The 19,476-nt window shown below is 47.1% G+C and overlaps 1 protein-coding gene across 9 annotated transcripts in view; it reads left to right on the top strand.

The window, feature by feature from the left end:
* LOC133341919 (ras GTPase-activating protein nGAP-like) overlaps positions 1–19,476 on the top strand; it is a 625,061-nt gene that overhangs the window by 505,550 nt on the left and 100,035 nt on the right. For 8 of the 9 annotated variants that reach the window (XM_061550751.1, XM_061550750.1, XM_061550752.1 and 5 more), the window contains one exon: positions 18,261–18,423. In XM_061550751.1, coding sequence (XP_061406735.1) covers positions 18,261–18,423 — 163 coding nt within the window. Of the gene's footprint in view, positions 1–5,734; positions 6,531–18,260; positions 18,424–19,476 lie in introns of those variants that run through there. The other variant, XM_061550758.1, reaches the window with a different exon arrangement.

Below are 19,476 nucleotides of genomic sequence, written 5' to 3'. Positions count from 1 at the left end.
CACGGCCAACACCGGTGACGATTGTATGAACCAGTCCTGGTGCCTCTCCTAGGTCGACTCAGCCTCAAATGAGTACCTGGTGCACTGTGTAAACATTGCCACTAGGGAGACAAAGGTGGTTGGGCGTGGTGCAGGCCTGCCACTTGTGCTGTGCTGGCCTTCATTAGGTGTTCGCTAACAGCACTTGCCCCAACAGTATTTTAAGGCTCTACAGGGGATCTTTGTCTTTCGTGTATGTTAGTAGGGAGCGGTAGTGTAGTCGTTAGCACACTTGGCTACAAACTGGGTGGCCCGGGTTCAATTTTCGCTCACGGCCAACATCAGTAATGCATTTCTGAACTGGTCCTGAGCATTCCCTAGGTCGACTCATCCTTAAATGAATACCTGATGCGGTGTATAAACATCAGCAATGTGAAGACAAAGGCGGCCAGGCGTGGTGTTGGCCACCCACTCCCTCGTGTGCCGCACGTGGCTGCCTTAAATTGCGCTCGCTAACAGCACTTGCTCCAATAATCTGTTAAAGGCTACATGGGGGATCTTTGGCTTACTTGGTTTGTTCGTGTGTATGTGTGATAGAACAAATGACTCAAAAGTTACAGTGCGTGTAGAACTGTCACGACTCCAGTCTAAGAAACCCTTTTAATTGTTTCCTTGACAGACGTCTTGTCATTGGCATTTGCTGAAAGCCATTCCATATGTCTGTTGACAGATTCATTTGAATCGTAATAACTCGATAAATGCTACAGCAGTTGCTGTGATGTTTTAAGGGCGCAATATCCTTACTATAATGAAGGAAAGAGTTGATAAGGTTTTGGAAACGTTTCAAAGTAAAATAACAGCAATTCCGATACATTATAATGACTTAATATTTCAATGTTGTGTTCCTGACTCTGAAGCACTCGGTGTTATATAATACTGTGCTGATATTAATGCAATGTGTGCCACACGCAGTCAGCTCATATGTACTCTTATGAAAGCGGTGGATGAGCCTTTTGTAGGTAGCCATAGGCACTCGAATGGTAACTTGCATCAAATTAAGTGCTGTTTGTGATTGCTTCCAGTAATGAGCAATTCTCGTCGTCTGACTCGATAAGTTCGCCTGAGGTCCCATGATTCCGCCAAATACAAATTTTCTTCACAGAGCGAGTGGCGATGTGTGTAAAACGATTTTAATTCAAATCGCTGTTTTGAAAATATGTCTGTCAAAGTGATTCTATGTTGAATGTTCTGCGCGGCAGTAGCGGCGTCAGTGGCAGCGGCGGCGGCAGCCTCGCTGCAGTGACCTCTGTTCCTTCTCTGTTAAAGATGCTCGCAATGCAAAAGCGGAGTCAATCAGGCACGTCAGTCCATTACCGGCAATACTTGGAACCGCTGAAACCTTGGAAAGAAAGCGCAGAAAGCTAACACGGTTGTGTACAGTTGCTGAATTGTGTGATTCTTCACGATCGATACGTGCAGCACCATCGGTCTAATGCCGTTGTGGTGGGGAAAATCCCGTATATTTAGTTTATGTCCATAAAAGTGCACGGTCAACGTTGGTCAGTGTAGATATTACAGCGATGACTCCCCCGTTCAAAGACGCGGCGTCACACGTCGTGCGCGCACTTAGAGTGAGCGCTCGCAGCAAGCAGCAGTACGCCGCTGCGTTCAGCTGATAGGCAGCAGCAGCAGCAACGTGAGCTGACAAGGAAACGAATGGCTCGAGCAGCCGTTATCAGCCCCAGCCGACTCCAGCCGCAGAACACAAGGTTAAGGACATTACTGTATTTTGTATATGTGTCTGATTAACGGACTTAGTCAGCTACGGGCTGTGAGGAAGCCAGGATTAATGCGCAGATTAACCATTTAAAATGCACCATTAGCATATTCGTCACTGTCGGCAACCACACTGTGTTGATGCCATTCTAGATGGATGGATTTTTGGCGGGTTGAAAATGTTACGTTTTCATGTTCCGTGAATGAAGAGGTGTGCAGGGGGACCACGGCGTGTGTCCAGTGGTGACTTGAAGGATTTAGTGTTCTAAAGATGATGTGGAAAATTCGAATTGTTGAGCATTTGTCTGACTTGCCAAAATGGTGCGTTCCAGTTTTGAAATATTGCAATTCAAGCAATCTCTCTACTCTAATCTACAAATTGTGTAATTATATGCCATGCGCGGTGTGCTTATACAATTAGCAGTGCAGGGCACTACACCTTGGGAACGTGTTTATTCTCTCCACCGTATGATCAAGACGTAGTTGTACCCTTCACCTTGTTTGAGATGAGATATTGACTCTCAACACAACAGGCTGTGTGCACTGCCAGAGCATCACTCTTCTGCAAGTACATCTACTCTGCAGTTTCGCGACATGACCCTCTATCCCATCGCTCTTCTCCCTCCCATCCTGCTGCCGTGCCTGTGGGCCATCGCAGTTCAGGGTTAACAAAGCCCATTGCCCCAAGGGATCATTGCCCTTCTGGGCTTGCAAATCCGCCCCACCAGCCGCCAGCTCAGGCTCCTTTCCACCCCTCCGCCCGTCCACGCCCGGCTCGCCATCTCTCCCATTCTTCATCGCCGTCTCTCCCATTCTTCTACTGTTCACACCCTCCTCCCTCTCGCTTTGTAATTGACGCGAGCGCCAGGATGTGCCCACCGCCTCTCGTGTGGGAGTTTAGAACTCGGATTTCTGTCGACGCTTGGGCACTTGCCCTTGTGGAACCCATGGCACTTCTTCCTTCGTATGGCTGATGCTGATGCAGAGCAACAACGGCTGCAATTTCACGTTAAGGTGGTCAAGCCAAATAACCGCGTCAGGAGCAGCAGAGTGAATCGCTCTGATGGCTCCTTCGTGTGTGTGGATCGGGCATTGCGTCCATCGGCACACACTACTACTGGAGAGTAAAAAAAAAATTCCACTTGTGCATCAGGTATCCACCTCTACTGCTGTGGTTTGTGCAGTGGATGCAGTTTATGGTGGACCATGAGCTTCGTAGAAGATTAAAGCCCAGGGATATTCTGCTTTGGGTCTTTCACAAGGTGTCTGTGAGTTATTTTTAACTCCATTCAAGCCATGCGCTGAAGAGAAGGAAATGTGAACCTTTGGCCTTTTGACAAACTTCCCACCGGAGCTCAATGAAACAGACCTGGAGACTCTGCGATGCACAGCTTGCTCATGTCATCAACCCCCACCCAGACATTTAAAATCCTTTCAAATTATATGAACACACGACGGTTGTATGTAACGCGCGTCGGTTCGGAAATAAATGTATTGAAGCCCCCTTTTGGAATTATTTGCTCATACTTGTTGACCAAATTTCTCTCGGCGAGGACAGAAGCACTGCTGTGTTAATGTGCAGTCGTCGATGGACGGAGAGTTTCCAAGCGCAGCGGTCAACATTTTTTTGGTGAATTGTGACCTTACAAGAAGGCGACTGCAGCTGAGCTCACGGCTGCAGCAGCAGCAGCACGGAACCCCCCAAGTTGCTGCTATTGTATGAAATGTAATTTTATTTGTAAGGAAGTCCCAATTAGACAAGCATTGTAGTCAAATTTCAAGGAGTGCTGGCGTACGGCTTTAAATAATTACTGTTGACACGTTTTTTTCACAACCTTGCACTTTTGAACGTAAATTTGCTGATGCAGTAATTGTCTGCAGTCAACATTGAGGCATTGCTAATGAAAATAATGTGTTCTCTTATAAATTACTTAATCCGTGGGAATCATTCACATGATGATTGCATGTGCTCACAAACATAATGTAATTAGTTTCGCATTGAGAATAGGTTTTTCCCCTTTTATCCGGCAACAAAACAGGTATTAAGTTGTTAAAACACCAAACTGAAACCTTTTACAAGGAATCATGTCTGTATTAACCACAATAATTGTGGTCAAAATGCAAACAAAAAACATACTCTGATAATATATGCATTGTTTTTGAAACTGATTTGTCCACACCAGAGACAGCTTTCTCTTTTGAGCCTCATCTCAAACGGTGTTAGACCAGAGGACGCCAAAAGGCGTACAGCCCAAAAACAATGGAACCTATTCTCATATTTTGGTACTGGCAAAGGAGGTCCCATGTTGTTTCGCATTATTTTATTCGGGTTAATTATTTTTTACTGACCCTGCGAACGGTGTTCCGTGTGCAGGATTAACACAAAATGCAGTGCGCGGATTTAGACCCTTGATTTATTTTCCTTTGAAATTAACGCCTTTGATGCTAAGGTACCATCTTCGTATCCTGGTGATCATTGTCACCAAATGTGGAGCATGGGATGAACTTATTTTGCTCATCCTGCACGTGAACATTATTTAGCACGCAGGCTTCGTGCGTGTCTCTCTCTCCCCATGGTCGCGTGGGTTTTTTTTCCTCCGGGTCCTCCGGGTTTTCCCCTCCACATTTAGGATCACATGCATTGAGATTATTGAGATTATTTTGTTGCTATGAATGTCCAAGTGATGGGCCACTTTGTTGAGCTATCATTTGGGGCCAGGTGGCTTCTGAAAATAAGTTAACACCTCAGTGGGCTTTGCCTGGTAGGATGGGGATGGTTTAGTTTTATGTGTTTGTGTTATTTGTTTACCTTTCTTGTACTTTGCACTATTGTTATATTTTTGTATTGTTGTTGTAACGTTCTTATCCGCCCCTAATTGATATCTGTGTCAAGGAGCTTTATAGCTCATCAGATTCCTCCAATATAAATACGTATTTTGATTGTGATTCATAATTGAGTTTTGGGTCAGATCGTGTATATGAGGTGTGTGTCCTCTACCCTCCTCCACCCGACACGGCTAGTGAATAAAGTTGTCATGTCAATATCTGAACGTTACAGGAGCAATACAAAGCACTGCTAGGTGTGCACAGTATCGTGAAGGTAAGCAAGTCACTAACAAATAAAGTTTACAAGTGCAAATTGCAATTGTAAACCAATTCTTCTCGACGATCAATGCACGCGCACAAACGTAGAATTGTATTATTGCTTCAGCTCTTCGGTATGTTGGAGGGAAATCTCACAAATATTTAACAATTGCATAGTGCGACGTTTTGCTGGTAGTTACAGCTGCCATCATCATCATCAGGCCTGTGTGCTGAAGCATTCCTCAATCGGCCACGTTTGTTCACGTGACAGCTTTATTAATTGGCTGTGTCGGTGGAGGCGGGTGTACGACACTTTACGAACACCCTAAAATCGATTATGAAACTGAAGAGATCACAAACATGCAACCTTTAGCATTTCTTACCAATGCATCATAACATTTCACGTGAGCGTACGTATCCATAAGTAAGAGTTGTGGGCTTATTTTTGTGTGTGTGTTATGCCCAAATCTCTTAAGAGGAGAGTATTGTTTTGGTTTACACGCGGCACGGTGTGTAGCCAAGCATTATGCACTCGTAACCTCCACGTTGGGAGAATTTGTGCTGGGGAGGAGAAACGCGTTTTACTCGGAGGGCGTGGGGGAATGAAGTCGTGCAATTTTTTCCTCTCGACTCTTTACTCTTCCGCGTTGGTCTCGATTTGCTTGCTACTCATTGGTCACGGGCTCACGTTTTGGTAACTGTGAATGGCTGGCGGCCAATCGGGGGTCGCACGGACATTTGTTTGGTCGAAATCAGGCGGGATTGTGACTCGTTTCTGCGTTTTTTTTATCTGCCCAGTGAGGTCAGCAAACCGTGCCGAGGCCGTCAGCTCAGCGCCGGTTATTTATAATCTCGGGGCCCTGGAATGTGCGGCGCGGGCTCGAGGCAACAGAATGCGCGATTAGTGCGTGGGGCGGCAGCGCAGAGCTGCGAGCCGCTCGCTCGCTCGTCGTGCAGAGCTGGGGCGACGTGCGCTCCGCCGTGTGCGCTCACATCAGCTGTTCTCGCTCGGTCCGGCCGCTGCCGCTGCCACCACCGCCGGGATTCCACAGCAACGCCAATAACGACGGTCGCTGTCGTCGTTCTCGAGGAGCTACGTTCATTTTGTTTAGCCCAGGGCGTTACTTGCATTAAATTATTTTTATCTCGAAGTGGGAGCACGGCGCCGACTAGTCCTAGAATTAAATCAAATGAGGGCTGATTGGCGTGGATGTTGTGCTGCGCTCCTCCGTAAGGGCTCGTTCGCCGGAACGAAGAGGAGCTGCTGCGTGAAAAAAATGAGCCGGTTCAGAGAAGTGCACGAAGCGGGCGAAGGGCGCTGAAACGTCGCGCGTGCGGCCACCAGCAACATCATCTCGCGCGCTCTCCCCCAAGTCAGCCTCGATTGAGGACCGCTCCCAAGTTGTGCGGAGGATTTGAACACGCAGCACGCGGATCAAAACGCGTTTTGGGAAGACCGACGCCGCGCTTTACTGTGATGCACAGGCTTACTGCGATTGCAATGCACGAGACTACTGAGGGGAGCACGGAGCGGACGCTACGGGGAAGGCTTTGCTCAGAACCACCGCTGCTCCTCCTCCTCCTCCAGGGCTCCTGTGACCGCAGCTGTGTTTGTGAATGAGACGTAAATTCTTCCTCCCCGCTGACATGTTCTGGTCGTGCCCAGGATCACATCTGGTGGGCTGCTGCCTGTAGGTATCTCTGCATACCCGTGCACGCACGCACATACACCACGTGCACACAGGCAATTGCTAAGTACACGCACACTAACTCATGATGCACACGCACGCACTTGCACACGCATGCATCCATATGCAAAGCATGCACACATACACTTGCATGCCACCGCCTCAGGGAATTCCAGGAGAGATCCAGTGTCTCCACTGCATCTCCTGCAGCTGATTAGGCTCATGTTTTAGCCTAAATAGCCATACAGTCTGTGCACTTAATTTGCTTCATATGTTCCTCTTATTTACCAAGCATTTAAAATTGTGACCGTCTTACAGTGCCTTATAATGCATGGTGCATTTTGGTGTTTTGATTTACTAATCAGGAGCTGCTTTCACCCGTGGCATAGCTCATTATGTGCTGTTCTTGCCAGTGATGATCACGCTGTTTCTTAGATTACAAGATGCGCAACTGCTTGCCTCCAGTACGTGTGCACAGGGCTTAATTTCAGCCGGAGCTGTCCGGGGCTGAGCTCCAGAAAATAATCTTGCCACGTTCCCCGCTCTCGCTGTCGGAATGGTGGAGGGGGAGGCGGGGTCAGAGTGATTGGGGGGTGCGGGTTGGCGGGTTGGCGGTTTCATGAGTCCTTGAGAAATCAATCTGTGTGTATGTATATAACCCTGCCAGCTGGAGAAAGACAATACGGCCGCGCTCCCTGCGCCACGTAAACAATGGGATTGTCTCGCGTGCCCATTCAAACAAGTTGATGGCGTTTATTACTTTAATAAATCACTTGGGAGGGGGGGGGGGGTCCTAAAGGCTGCGAAAAAAAGCGGCTCTAGGTAGGGCGCCTTGTCTTGTCCTGAGATAGAATAGACACGAGTGAGTAAGGTGATCGCCTTGTTTGCGTTGAAGGAATTTGCAAGTGAAGGAGTTAACTGTGACTTTCCAGTGGCTCTCTACACATCTGCCGCCCCCCCCCCCCCCCCAGGCAAACTGGGCCTCCACGGGCTGGGTAATGAATCTTCCGAGTGTGGGCAGGTGACTTTGCCCATTAACGAAGGCAAGGCAGTCCTCCTCTCCTGCGGGAATCAAAATGAGGGGCAGTTTTTTTTTCCCCAACAACAAGCAAAAGCAGCTGGGTAGTAACGGTCTTTCTGTCACGATTTGTCACTGTGATTGAAACATGAAGCCGGTACACCTCCATTACTACATTTCGTCTTCTTCCTGGCAGACCCACCACTTGTGTAGGGTTCTGCCGTCACGTTTAATTATTAGCAATTAAAATGTAATAAAGCAAAATGATCTAAGCAATCCATTAGGTGTTGCAGGATTTGAATGTTAATAACACACATTCCGTTGGTTTAGCATCGATATTTATTCTTGTGTGGTAATGCTTTTTTGCAAGCGTAATGGTTCCAGTGTTGGCTTGTTTGCGGTGATAAATAATTAGAGACACCACACGCCCGATGGCCGATTTACCGATAGCGCAAAAAATGAGTTTGTTACACATTATACCGCATAACAAGCACTCCTGATGGCACGCTCACAAATTTTACACCAGAGTCAATCGCATTTAAAGCCTTTGTACTTTGATTAATTATTGATATTTGAGTCAGATCGCCCGTGTGAATATAATGTGTTGTCGTAAACCCTCCTGCCCCCCAACACAGGCAAGTAATAACGTTGTCACGTGAACGAACGTGCCAATTTATTTTAGTGTTGGTGCATTCGTGCGTGTGTGGTATCAGTGGGGAGCGGTAGCGCAGCGCTCCGCGCGCTCCCGCTACGAACCCAGCGACCCGAGTTCGATTCCCGCTCACGGCCAGCACCGGTGACGATTGTATGAAGCGGTCCTGGTGCCTCACCTCAGTCGACTCAGCCTCAAATGAGTACCTGGTGCGGCATGTAAACATCGCCACTCGGGGGTGACAAAGGTGCCCGGGGCGTGGTGCTGGCCACCCACTCCCTCGTGGCCTGTTAGCGAGCACCACTGTCACCACCCGTGTGCTGGAGAGCGATTGACACACATTTATTTAACAACTCGCCTTTTGCCCGTACAAGGACGTGTGTATTGCAGTAAATCTGAAACTTGCAAGCGAAAAGCAGACCGCGACGTGATATTCATTGCATCCATTCGTGTGCAATTTGTAAGGCCGCGGTGACACAGACTTATTTCATTTAAAGGTTATAATCCCTTGTTCATCATGACGTCCTTTTTACTTCTATGTCTCAATAGCGTTACGGAGATCGCGTGGCATGAGGGTTCTGCCTTTGTAGTTGACGCTGAGGAGGGGGGAGGAGGCACCTCGCCCCCCCCATGTGGAGTGACGTCACCCGCTAATTATTATTAATGGGGGGGATGTCCATTTGGAGGACGTCACCTGTTCAAGATTATTAATGAGAGGGGGCTGTTTGATGTGGAGTGACGTCACCTGCTCATGATTATTAAGGAAGGGGGGGGGTTCTCCGTGCGGAGTGACGTCACCTGCTCATGATTATTAATCGAGGGCGGGTCCATGTGGAGGACATAACCTATTCATGATTATTAATGAGGGGGGCTGGTTGACGTGGAGTGACGTCACGCGCGTTGCACACTGACATTATTGGGTAAATATAGTAGTAAATTCGCTCCCCAACACTCAATCTGATTGATAGCAATTGTCGGTGAAATCCTGCGCGTTAAACTATATACACTTGGGATTTAAGTAACGGTGGCGTTTGGCAGCTCGACACAGTCGCCTCGCCTACAAAAGCTTTTCCAGGGTTGCGTTCTCCTGGAGGAACACGACCTGAGTTTGCTTTGCCCTCAGAAATGTTGACGTGTGGCAGTTGGTCTGGTTTTGGTAGAACGTCCATTGTGTCACCATGGTTGACAATCTCGTCGGTTGAGGGTGGTGACTGGCCGACAAAGACGACGACAATTGTCACTTTGTTATTTTATCTCAATGCCAGTTTATGCATTCACCGCGCTATCATTGCAAATTAGTAAAAAAAAGGCTTATTTTAGTTTTCCCGTGCAGCACTGTGCGTTGGCTCACCGCGCTGCCTGTGTTTGCACATCCCTGATGCCGTCTGACGGAGGGTAGATGCAAACGCTGTTTACGGCAGCACCTTTGCGATGTATCAAGTGCTGCACGGGAACAAAGGGACCATTCTTGCCTTTCAGAAGTGTCCTCCATAGCCCAGACTGGCAGGGTCTATGAACAAAACCGCAATGACTCACTGCTCGACTCGTGTTACACACAAACATTGCGTTGGTGTCACGGCTCAAAACCACAATGCAATCACTTTTGTTGGAAAACAAAATATACATAATGATTTCGAAACATAATTTAAGACAAGATGTGGAGAATATTCCAACGAATGGCAGTGCATAAAAGTGCACACAATTAACAGAAATCGCCTTACTCTTGCACACATTTTTCCAACAAATAGCTTTCCAAATATAAACGTATTTCCTGGGTACATTATCTTGGAGAATTGCTGTATGTAAAAAAACTCATCAATATTATTATGATCATTATAGCAGTTAATCAAGGATAGCCTCACTGAATCTCATGACTATTTTTATGACGTTCTATCCAATTGTTCACGTATAATATACAGTGAGGGAAAAAAGTATTTGATCGCCTGCTGATTTTGTACGTTTTCCCACTGACAAAGAAATGATCAGTCTATAATTTTAATGGTAGATTTATTTGAGCAGTGAGAGACAGAATAACAACAACAAAATCAAGAAAAACGCATGTCAAAAATGTTATAAATTGATTTGCATTTTAATGAGAGAAATAAGTATTTCACCCCTTCTCAATCAGAAAGATTTCTGGCTCCCAGGTGTCTTTTATACAGGTAACGAGCTGAGATTAGGAGCACACTCTTAAAGGGAGTGCTCCTAATCTCAGCTTGTTACCTGTATAAAAGACACCTGTTCACAGAAGAAATCAATCAATCAGATTCCAAACTCTCCACCATTGCTAAGACCAAAGAGCTCTCCAAGGATGTCAGGGACAAGATTGTAGAATGGACAACAAGACCATCGCCAAGCAGCTTGGTGAGAAGGTGACAACAATTGGTGCGATTAGTCGCAAATGGAGAAACACAAAGGAACTGTCAATCTCCCTCGGCCTGGGGCTCCATGCAAGATCTCACCTCGTGGAGTTGCAATTATCATGAGAACGGTGAGGAATCAGCCCAGAACTACACGGGAGGATCTTGTCAATGATCTCAAGGCAGATAGGACCATAGTCACCAAGAAAAAAGTTGGTAACACACTACGCCGTGAAGGACTGAAATCCTGCAGCGCCCGCAAGGTCCCCCTGCTCAAGAAAGCACATATACATGCCCGTCTGAAGTTTGCCAATGAACATCTGAATGATTCAGAGGACAACTGGGTGAAAGTGTTCTGGTCAGATGAGACCAAAATGGAGCTCTTTGGCATCAACTCAACTCGCCGTGTTTGGAGGAGGAGGAATGCTGCATATGACCAGAAGAACACCATCCCCACCGTCAAACATGGAGGTGGAAACATTATGCTTTGGGGGTGTTTTTCTGCTAAGGAGACAGGACAACTTCACCGCATCAAAGGGACCATGGACGGGGCCATGTACCATCAAATCTTTGGTGAGAACCTCCTTCCCTCTGCCAGGGCATTGAAAATGGGTTGTGGATGGGTATTCCAGCATGACAATGACCCAAAACACACGGCCAAGGCAACAAAGGAGTGGCTCAAGAAGAAGCACATTAAGGTCCTGGAGTGGCCTAGCCAGTCTCCAGACCTTAATCCCATAGAAAATCTGTGGAGGGAGCTGAAGGTTCGGGTTGCCAAACGTCAGCCTCGAAACTTTAATGACAAAATCCCTCCTGAGATGTGTGCAAACCTGGTGGCCAACTACAAGAAACGTCGGACCTCTGTGATTGCCAACAAGGGTTTTGCCACAAAGTACTAAGTCATGTTTTGCCGAGGGGTCAAATACTTATTTCTCTCATTAAAATGCAAATCAATTTTTGACATGCGTTTTTCTGGATTTTCTTGTTGTTATTTGGTCTCTCACTGTTCAAATAAACCTACCATTAAAATTATAGACTGATCATTTCTTTGTCAGTGGGCAAACGTACAAAATCAGCAGGGGATCAAATACTTTGTTCCCTCACTGTATGTACCGTATGTATAATCCCATATTAATGATTTGTATGCAATCTGTCAGCATTGGGATGTTTAGCCCCATACCACTTATACATTGCATGCTTTTTCTTTTCTTTGGGGAGGAGACTGGAAACCCCGGAGGAAACTCCCTGCAGAAAATGGGACAATTTACAGACGTCATTCAAAAGAAAGGCACCACAGTCAGGAGTCGAACCTAGGTCCGCCTTCTTTCTGTGAGGCACAACAGTTACACTGCACCACACCGCCAACTGAAAGTGGCTCAAAGGCTGTGGCAGAAAAAAAATGCATCATGTCGCTTCCCACAGATCAGAGTTGTATTGATACGGTGCTGCGCGCGTTGGGCTATCTGGACCGTGTGCCTGGGCCTGTTGACATGAGAAAATAATGTCGGTGCTGATGCAAGGGGTTTCTGCACATGTGCTCTTTCTAGTTTACATTGTGCAGTTGTTTGAGTGGATGACATTAAGAACAGAGAAGCGAGATTGGTGATCCGTCTCCTGCTTTTATGATGCTTGCTTTATTGAAGGGTGCATTAGTTTGGCGTGATGAGTCCGGAGAATGTGAAGACACTACTCGCCCCTTGCATGGTAGGATTGGGTGTCTCTGCCCAGAATGCTAATTCTTGCTGTATTACTATTGACACATGCTTGGTTGAAACTAATTCAAACATTGTACTTTTTCACTTTTACCGTTTCTTTTTGCTTATCTTTGTGATAAAAAAATGCGTTACGAAGTTAAAATTCGCGAGGAACTTCTCGTACGTACAGGAATGCATTTATTGCAATTAACTTGCCATGCCGCAAGCCACGGGAGGTCGCATGTTAGCAAATATTATCAAATGCCGTGACACGAACGGTACCCCCATACAAAAACCAGTCATGTATTATTCAAAGCCTCCTTGCTTGGGCATTTCTAGCGGTGTTACTACTTATCAATCCTGCACGCTCTACACCCTGCAGCCAGCTCTCACATGCCCCCTTCTACTCCCCGTCCGCGAGCCTTGCCAATGTCATCCTATCTCGCGAATTTTCCAACCCCTAGCATTCAATAATCCCCTGCCAATTCCGGTCCCTTCTCGCCCATGTTCCCTGACAGGTCAGACTGTTGCCCAGTGGCCTCTGTCTGCTGATAATTGTCATAGCTGCAAGCCACTCTTTCCCTGTCGGGCCTCTGTTCGCCGGGCGCGTTGCTAAACGAAGGTAAAGGTGCATCCCTGCAATTGCTTGCTCACGCCACTGCTGGCAGGGGCATCTCCACTAAAGGAAAGCTAGATAGTGTTACGTTGGCCTACTCTTCCAGGCTGGGCAGAAGCGAGCGTACCCACACTTCATCCACTACACGCGAGACCTGCCGGTCAACTAACATCCCACGTAGCCTCTGTTTATTTGTTAGAACATTAATATCCCTGCTGGCCATGATTACGGTCCGACTCCGTTTGTCGGTCAGTGCCCATGCCTCCCTCCGAAGCAGCTTTTCCCCTGCACACTCCCTTTCCTTGGAAGCTATTCACACTCTGGACAGACTGGACATCTGTGATGAAGGGCTTCATAGCTCATCGGATTCCCCTAGTCTAAATAAAGATTCTGATTCAGTCTCTCTGCCTTTTGTGTGCTCCATCCGGCCTGCTTCGGCAAGCCGCGTAATTTCTCCTGCCCTCAACGTCGTCAATCTGCTCACCACGCCTCACTGGTGCTGGGGGGGGGGTCCCCCTTTGCTATCGCCCACTTCCCAACCACACGGTGTGGCACCGTTTCAGTTCGACTGCAAAAGAAAAAGCACTTGCGCAGAACACTCGTACTCCACTTTTATATTACATCATTGCCGGCGCTGGTGTTTGTCAAAGTATGCCACATTGTAAGACGAGCGTGCTGGCAATCTTCAGCGTGGGGGGTATGAATATTATTATGCCACACTCAATCCGCAAGAATTTATTTCCCCGAAGTAAAAAAATTTTGGTCATATTTTCGTCTCTTGTATCTGTCTTTTTTTTTATCTAACGTCACCGCGTGGTACTACAACGCAGAATAACGGTGCCCTCGCGGTATTTCCTCACCGTTTCATTGCGAAAGCAAATACAAAGCAGAGCTTTGCTGCAATCCGCAAGGACAGGTGAACATGATTCTGTGGACATGGCCAGTGCATCTTGTGTCACCGTGCCGTCTTTGTTGCAGAATAATGGATTGGATAAAAACTTTGTGCGCAAAATGTCAATCGAGTTTTTCAAAGCAATTTGAAATTATATTTTTTTACGTTACACATTTTTTACTTTCTATAGGATGGCCTATTGTATATCTGCGAGTCACTGGATACCATTGAAAGGCCAGTGTACATGTAATAGACTGGGTGACTGTTATGTCACCTTTGCAGGCTGCAGTTATTACCAAGCAATAACATTTTCTTTAGAAAAATCGAGCCTGGATATTTTTCTTTCATGCACCGTCATGCGGCGTAACGCGTGGGTATCTTTTCTTTTAACCATGCACGGCGATATTTTTCAGTGATCTGGATCGTAACCTTTGATAATATTTTGCAATATTTCCCTGAAACGTATTATCAACCCGGCGGCGCGGCACCGTGGTAATGTGCGCTGCTCACAGTTGGAAGGTTGCAAGTTCAACTCCCAAGCCAGGTTTCAACTCGGTCCTTCGTGCATGCGGGGTCGGTATAATAAGTGCGGCTCTGTGGGGAATTTGGCGGTGGTTGCCCTGTGCAAAGCCTCAGCCTCACCATATGACTGTGGAATTTCCGCCACCTGCTCAAGACTGTTAACGAGAGAAGGAAGCCAGTCCAAGGCAGTGTCACACCCAAGGCAGTGTGTCACACCCAAGGCAGTGTGTCACACCCAAGGCAGTGTGTCACACCCAAGGCAGTGCCACACCCAAGGCAGTGTGTCACACACCCAAGGCAGTGTGTCACACCCAAGGCAGTGTGTCACACCCAAGGCAGTGTGTCACACCCAAGGCAGTGCCACACCCAAGGCAGTGTGTCACACACCCAAGGCAGTGTGTCACACCCAAGGCAGTGTGTCACACCCAAGGCAGTGCCACACCCAAGGCAGTGTGTCACACACCCAAGGCAGTGTGTCACTCTCAAGGCAGTGACACACCCAAGGCAGTGTGTCACACCCAAGGCAGTGTGTCACACCCAAGGCAGTGTGTCACACACCCAAGGCAGTGTCACACCCAAGGCAGTGTCACACCCAAGGCAGTGTGTCACACACCCAAGGCAGTGTGTCACACCCAAGGCAGTGTGTCACTCCCAAGACAGTGTGTCACACACCCAAGGCAGTGTGTCACACACCCAAGGCAGTGTGTCACACCCAAGGCAGTGTGTCACACCCAAGGCAGTGTGTCACACACCCAAGGCAGTGTGTCACACGCAAGGCAGTGTGTCACACACCCAAAGCAGTGTCACCCCCAAGGCAGTGTGTCACACCCAAGGCAGTGTGTCACACACCCAAAGCAGTGTCACACCCAAGGCAGTGTGTCACTCTCTAGGCAGTGACACACCCAAGGCAGTGACACACCCAAGGCAGTGTCACACCCAAGGCAGTGCCTGCCTCCCAGGGATTTGCTTCACCATGGCTGACCATTCCTCAGGCGAGGGATGCGATGTTGTTCGTGCAGAACACGTGTGCCAGTGGTACCAATGATTGGGCTTGCACAGTATCACTTTGCCACAATCTGGTTTAAACTATTATAGTACCTTCCCTCCGTCAATAATTTTATTACCATACTTTCCGGCAGGAGAAATTCCATTATAACATTATTATTTTATTATTTATGCATCATTAATCTATGCATGCGTATAATGTAAAATGTGGTGGGGCGTTTGGATGAGATATGACTACATAATGAATTAATCTATCTTGATTTGGAACCGAGTGAGATAGTATTGATAGGAAAATCTATTTTCTGCAAGGGTGATCCAGATGACCGTTGTTAGGTCGGGATAATAATAGCTGGTTTTGGATTTCAGTTCAGTTGAAGATAATGTTTAAAATCAATGTCTAGAGATGCAGTTCCATTTAGATGCTATATCATCATACTTATATTGTAATTGTGTGGCAAATAAGGGATTTTTAGGCTCTGACATTGGCACTTAATTATTTGCCTTTGCAAATACGGTCACAAGATGGCAAGGTGTTTCGCATCCACTTCACGTCTGACGGTTTGTTTTGCTAATGTCCCACAGCATGGCTGGGAGTTTGGTGGAATGTAACCGCTGACCCTGTGTGAACCAGATTAAAAGCAAACATTCCAACCACGCGAAGGATAGTCGTGCTTTATAATGATTCAGAGTTACAGTGTCCAAATGCTCAAGTCAGCATTGGGTTCAGTGCTCATTTATATCGGCAGCGCTGAGTCGGTGGTGGTAATTTACACATCGTTTTGGTGGGGCCCATTCGCTTCTCAAGTACCTTTCACCTCACACCATCATACTCGGAAGGCTTAGATTTAACAACACACAGAGGTGTGCATTGCATGTGCATGAGCTGTCAGTCTCATGCAGACCACCAGCTCAAAATAACTGAATGTGTACCCATGTTGTCACGTGGACAAACAACTGAAAAGAGTGGAGGAAAAGTGGCCGTCACAACTGGCAGCAGTGAAACAGAGAACCTGGCTTAGGTTCTCCGTTTCATCCGTACAGACCGAGACAAAGACAAAACCATAGAATGGTTTCATCCACATTGGGACTAATGGGCCGAAGCAACCACTGACCGGGAGTCGAATTTGCATCCTTCTCGCTGTCAGTGCAGCACCCTCTCAAAGTGACCCCCAGCCTGATATTGCTGTTTACTCCCAGAGGTTTTGCCTTTTCCCCACTTGAAAAAAATAACCCAATAAAAATCAATTCCAGCAAATAAGCCTACCGTCAAGAATGATTATGTTTGCCTTACTCCATATTACCTTTGTGTCTTCCGCTTCTTTTAAATTCAAAATCGCAGGTACTTGGCATGTGCGATTGTACGTTAAACTGACGATTGCTGTTTATATTCAAGTGGGTGCCATTAATGAGAAATGGGAGAGTAACTTCATGTAATGCTCCATTAATCCAAATTGCAATGACACGACCTGATATGTGCTGTATACCTACTGCCCTGCTGCGGTCGTGTAAACATTAAAATTGTCATAGCCAATACACAGTAGATGTAATTTGTTTTAAGCATATATCTTTTTTGGAGCATTTTCTTCAATGCTGCTTCTTATATCGTATATTGAACTGTTTTATCTGACACTAAAATAAAGTGGCAATAAAATAGACGAGCAGCTGAAAGCGCCAGCCCCGTTGAATGGAGGGAGCGCTTGTGACCCTTACGGCGTGACCTCTGCTAACCTAGCGTGAATTCTGCCACCAAATTTCCTGACCGAATCACGAAAGCCCCGTAATTATAAATTGATTATCTTTTTTTTTTTTAGGCCTTGTTGTCAGACGACGATACCCGCCATCCAGATGCACAAGTTCAACGCTGTCGGCAAATTAGATGTGCTGCTTGTACATTCGCCCGGTTACCGTTGTGGAATGGAAAAAAATATCGGTGGCAATCATTTTAAATACCAAAACGGTATGAAATCATTACTAGCAGCAGTACATTTCATGGATGGCTCGCTCGTTGCAGGAACGACTGCCTTCAAGGAAAGTGGGTGAGCGTGTACAAATATAATAATGTTTTCAGGGTACACGTTTAAGAAATGTTGGGTTAATGCTTAGCAAGAGCCATACATATGATCAATGTTTTGCGACGTTGTGGAGGATATATAAGTATGAATTACACATGCCTCCTTGTTGTGGGCGGGTGATGGATATTGAACATTGATAATCTCTAACCACTTTACATCGCATCTTATCTCAAACATTTTGAAAGAGCACCCCCCGCGGGAGCTGTCCCTGCACGGCACATGGTGACACAGCACCTGGCCTGCAAATGGACCTCAGTCGACCAGAAAGGAGGGCCGATGATTGCTATGTATGGTTCCAATTGAGTTAATTGCGAGTAACTTTCGAATGTGACAAACTTCAATTGCACCAGTGGTTTATGTTGTGCACACTTGTCTGTGGCTGTTGAGTAATGTGGTGGTGGCGGTGGTTTCTCTGTGTCCATGCCACTGCCACTCACCGGTCGCCGAGTTAATCTGAACGATTAGCAATTCCCATTTGGGTCACGGAACGTGACGCAGAGAGAGTTCTTGGGGCGGGCATTCTGTGCACTCCGTGGTCACCTCGGCCACCTTGCTTTCCCCTGCCCACTACCCATGAGCCCCACTGTTTCTCTGCATCTCGGAGTGAGCTGCAGATAATCATAATCAGAATATTTATACTGGAGGAATCCGATGAGCTATGAAGCTCTTTTTCACAAATGTCCATTATTTCACGAGGTTTTAGCCACAGCGAAAGTCTTACTACATCCGTGGGCGTTGAGAAACGTCGTCACGGTGGTGGTGATGGTGGTTGTGTCGTCGTGATGTGCGCAGCAACCGGTTCAACGCGGCACCACCGCGGCTTACATCTGTGGCCGCTGAGCAGCGTTGTCGTGGTGGTAATGGTGATGGCGGTCGTGGTTGTGTCGTCGTGATGTGCACAGTAACCGGTCCAACGCGGCGCCACCGCGACTGAAGTCGTCGCGCTCCCACGAGTCGCTGCTGAGCCCCAGCAACGCGGTGGAGGCGCTGGACCTGAGCCTCGAGGACGAGGTCACCATCCGGCCCGTGCACAGCAGCATCCTGGGCCAGGACTTCTGTTTTGAGGTACGACGACAGATTGAATAACGCGACAGAGCATCATCGCGTGTACAAACAGCTTCTCGGCCTTGTCCACACCACCGGTTCAAAGGGAACTGAATGTGTGGCCTCGTTTTCGTTGAGACCACCGACCCTGAAGAGTTGGGGAAATGTGGCCGTCTCAACCAGCAGTGAGACAAAAGGACACAACGGCTTCATCATCATTAGGACTCATCGGTACAGCATGGTCATCAATGTTTGCTGCTACAGTATGACCTCTGGTGTGATGGGTTTTTTCATCACGTACAGATTTGAGTTATTGAGGTGCGCTGTGGCTACAGCGCGAGTTTAGATCGCCAGTTGAACGTCTCTTCATGGCTGATGGAGACTGTGAGCCAGATAAATCACTGGTGGCAAGGTGATGGAGTTACCACCTACTTCCAGAGTGCAGCCACTACTAGTTAACGTTTGTGATGACTGTTCCGATGATTTCCACATCCCCATGTCATGTATGGTTATCCACCTTCACCTTATCTGGAGATCAAACCAATGGTTTAGTCCTTCTTTACACCGAGTGAAGAGATGTATGTAATTATTTTTTGTATGAATAACGACGAATATGATTATGGAAATCAAGTTTGTGACTGACTATATTCCTGACCTGTGTGGAAGGTAAGTGTTGTCCCCTCGCACACATTGGGTTTCCTGCTGGTAACCCGGTCCTCCACGTAGCAGACGTTGGCTTTAAAAATGCATTTGACCAAGTGACCCAAAGCAAGAGTGCCGTGAGATTTAGTGATTTTTTTTTCTCTCTGATCAAATAAATATATCGTTAATGTTAATTAATCCAACGACGGTTAACTGCGTCTTTTGGAAATGTCAGAGAGTTATGTCAGCAGTAACCAAGGAATTAGAACTAAGCATATCATCAATGGTCAGTTTCAGTCTATTGCTGGATCAACGCTTCCTCCGAGTTGTTCCCCGTTACGCGTGTCGTTCGCTATAGCCACGTCACAGGGCAGTGATCCCACACACGCATGTGGACCCCGTGTTTGCTGGCCGGCTACTCACCGGTCGCGT

The sequence above is a fragment of the Lethenteron reissneri genome, chromosome 12, assembly GCF_015708825.2.
Source record: "Lethenteron reissneri isolate LAM-NWPU_2019-01 chromosome 12, ASM1570882v1, whole genome shotgun sequence".
Classification (NCBI taxonomy): Eukaryota; Metazoa; Chordata; class Hyperoartia; order Petromyzontiformes; family Petromyzontidae; genus Lethenteron; species Lethenteron reissneri.
This window is presented reverse-complemented; position numbering and strand designations above follow the sequence as displayed.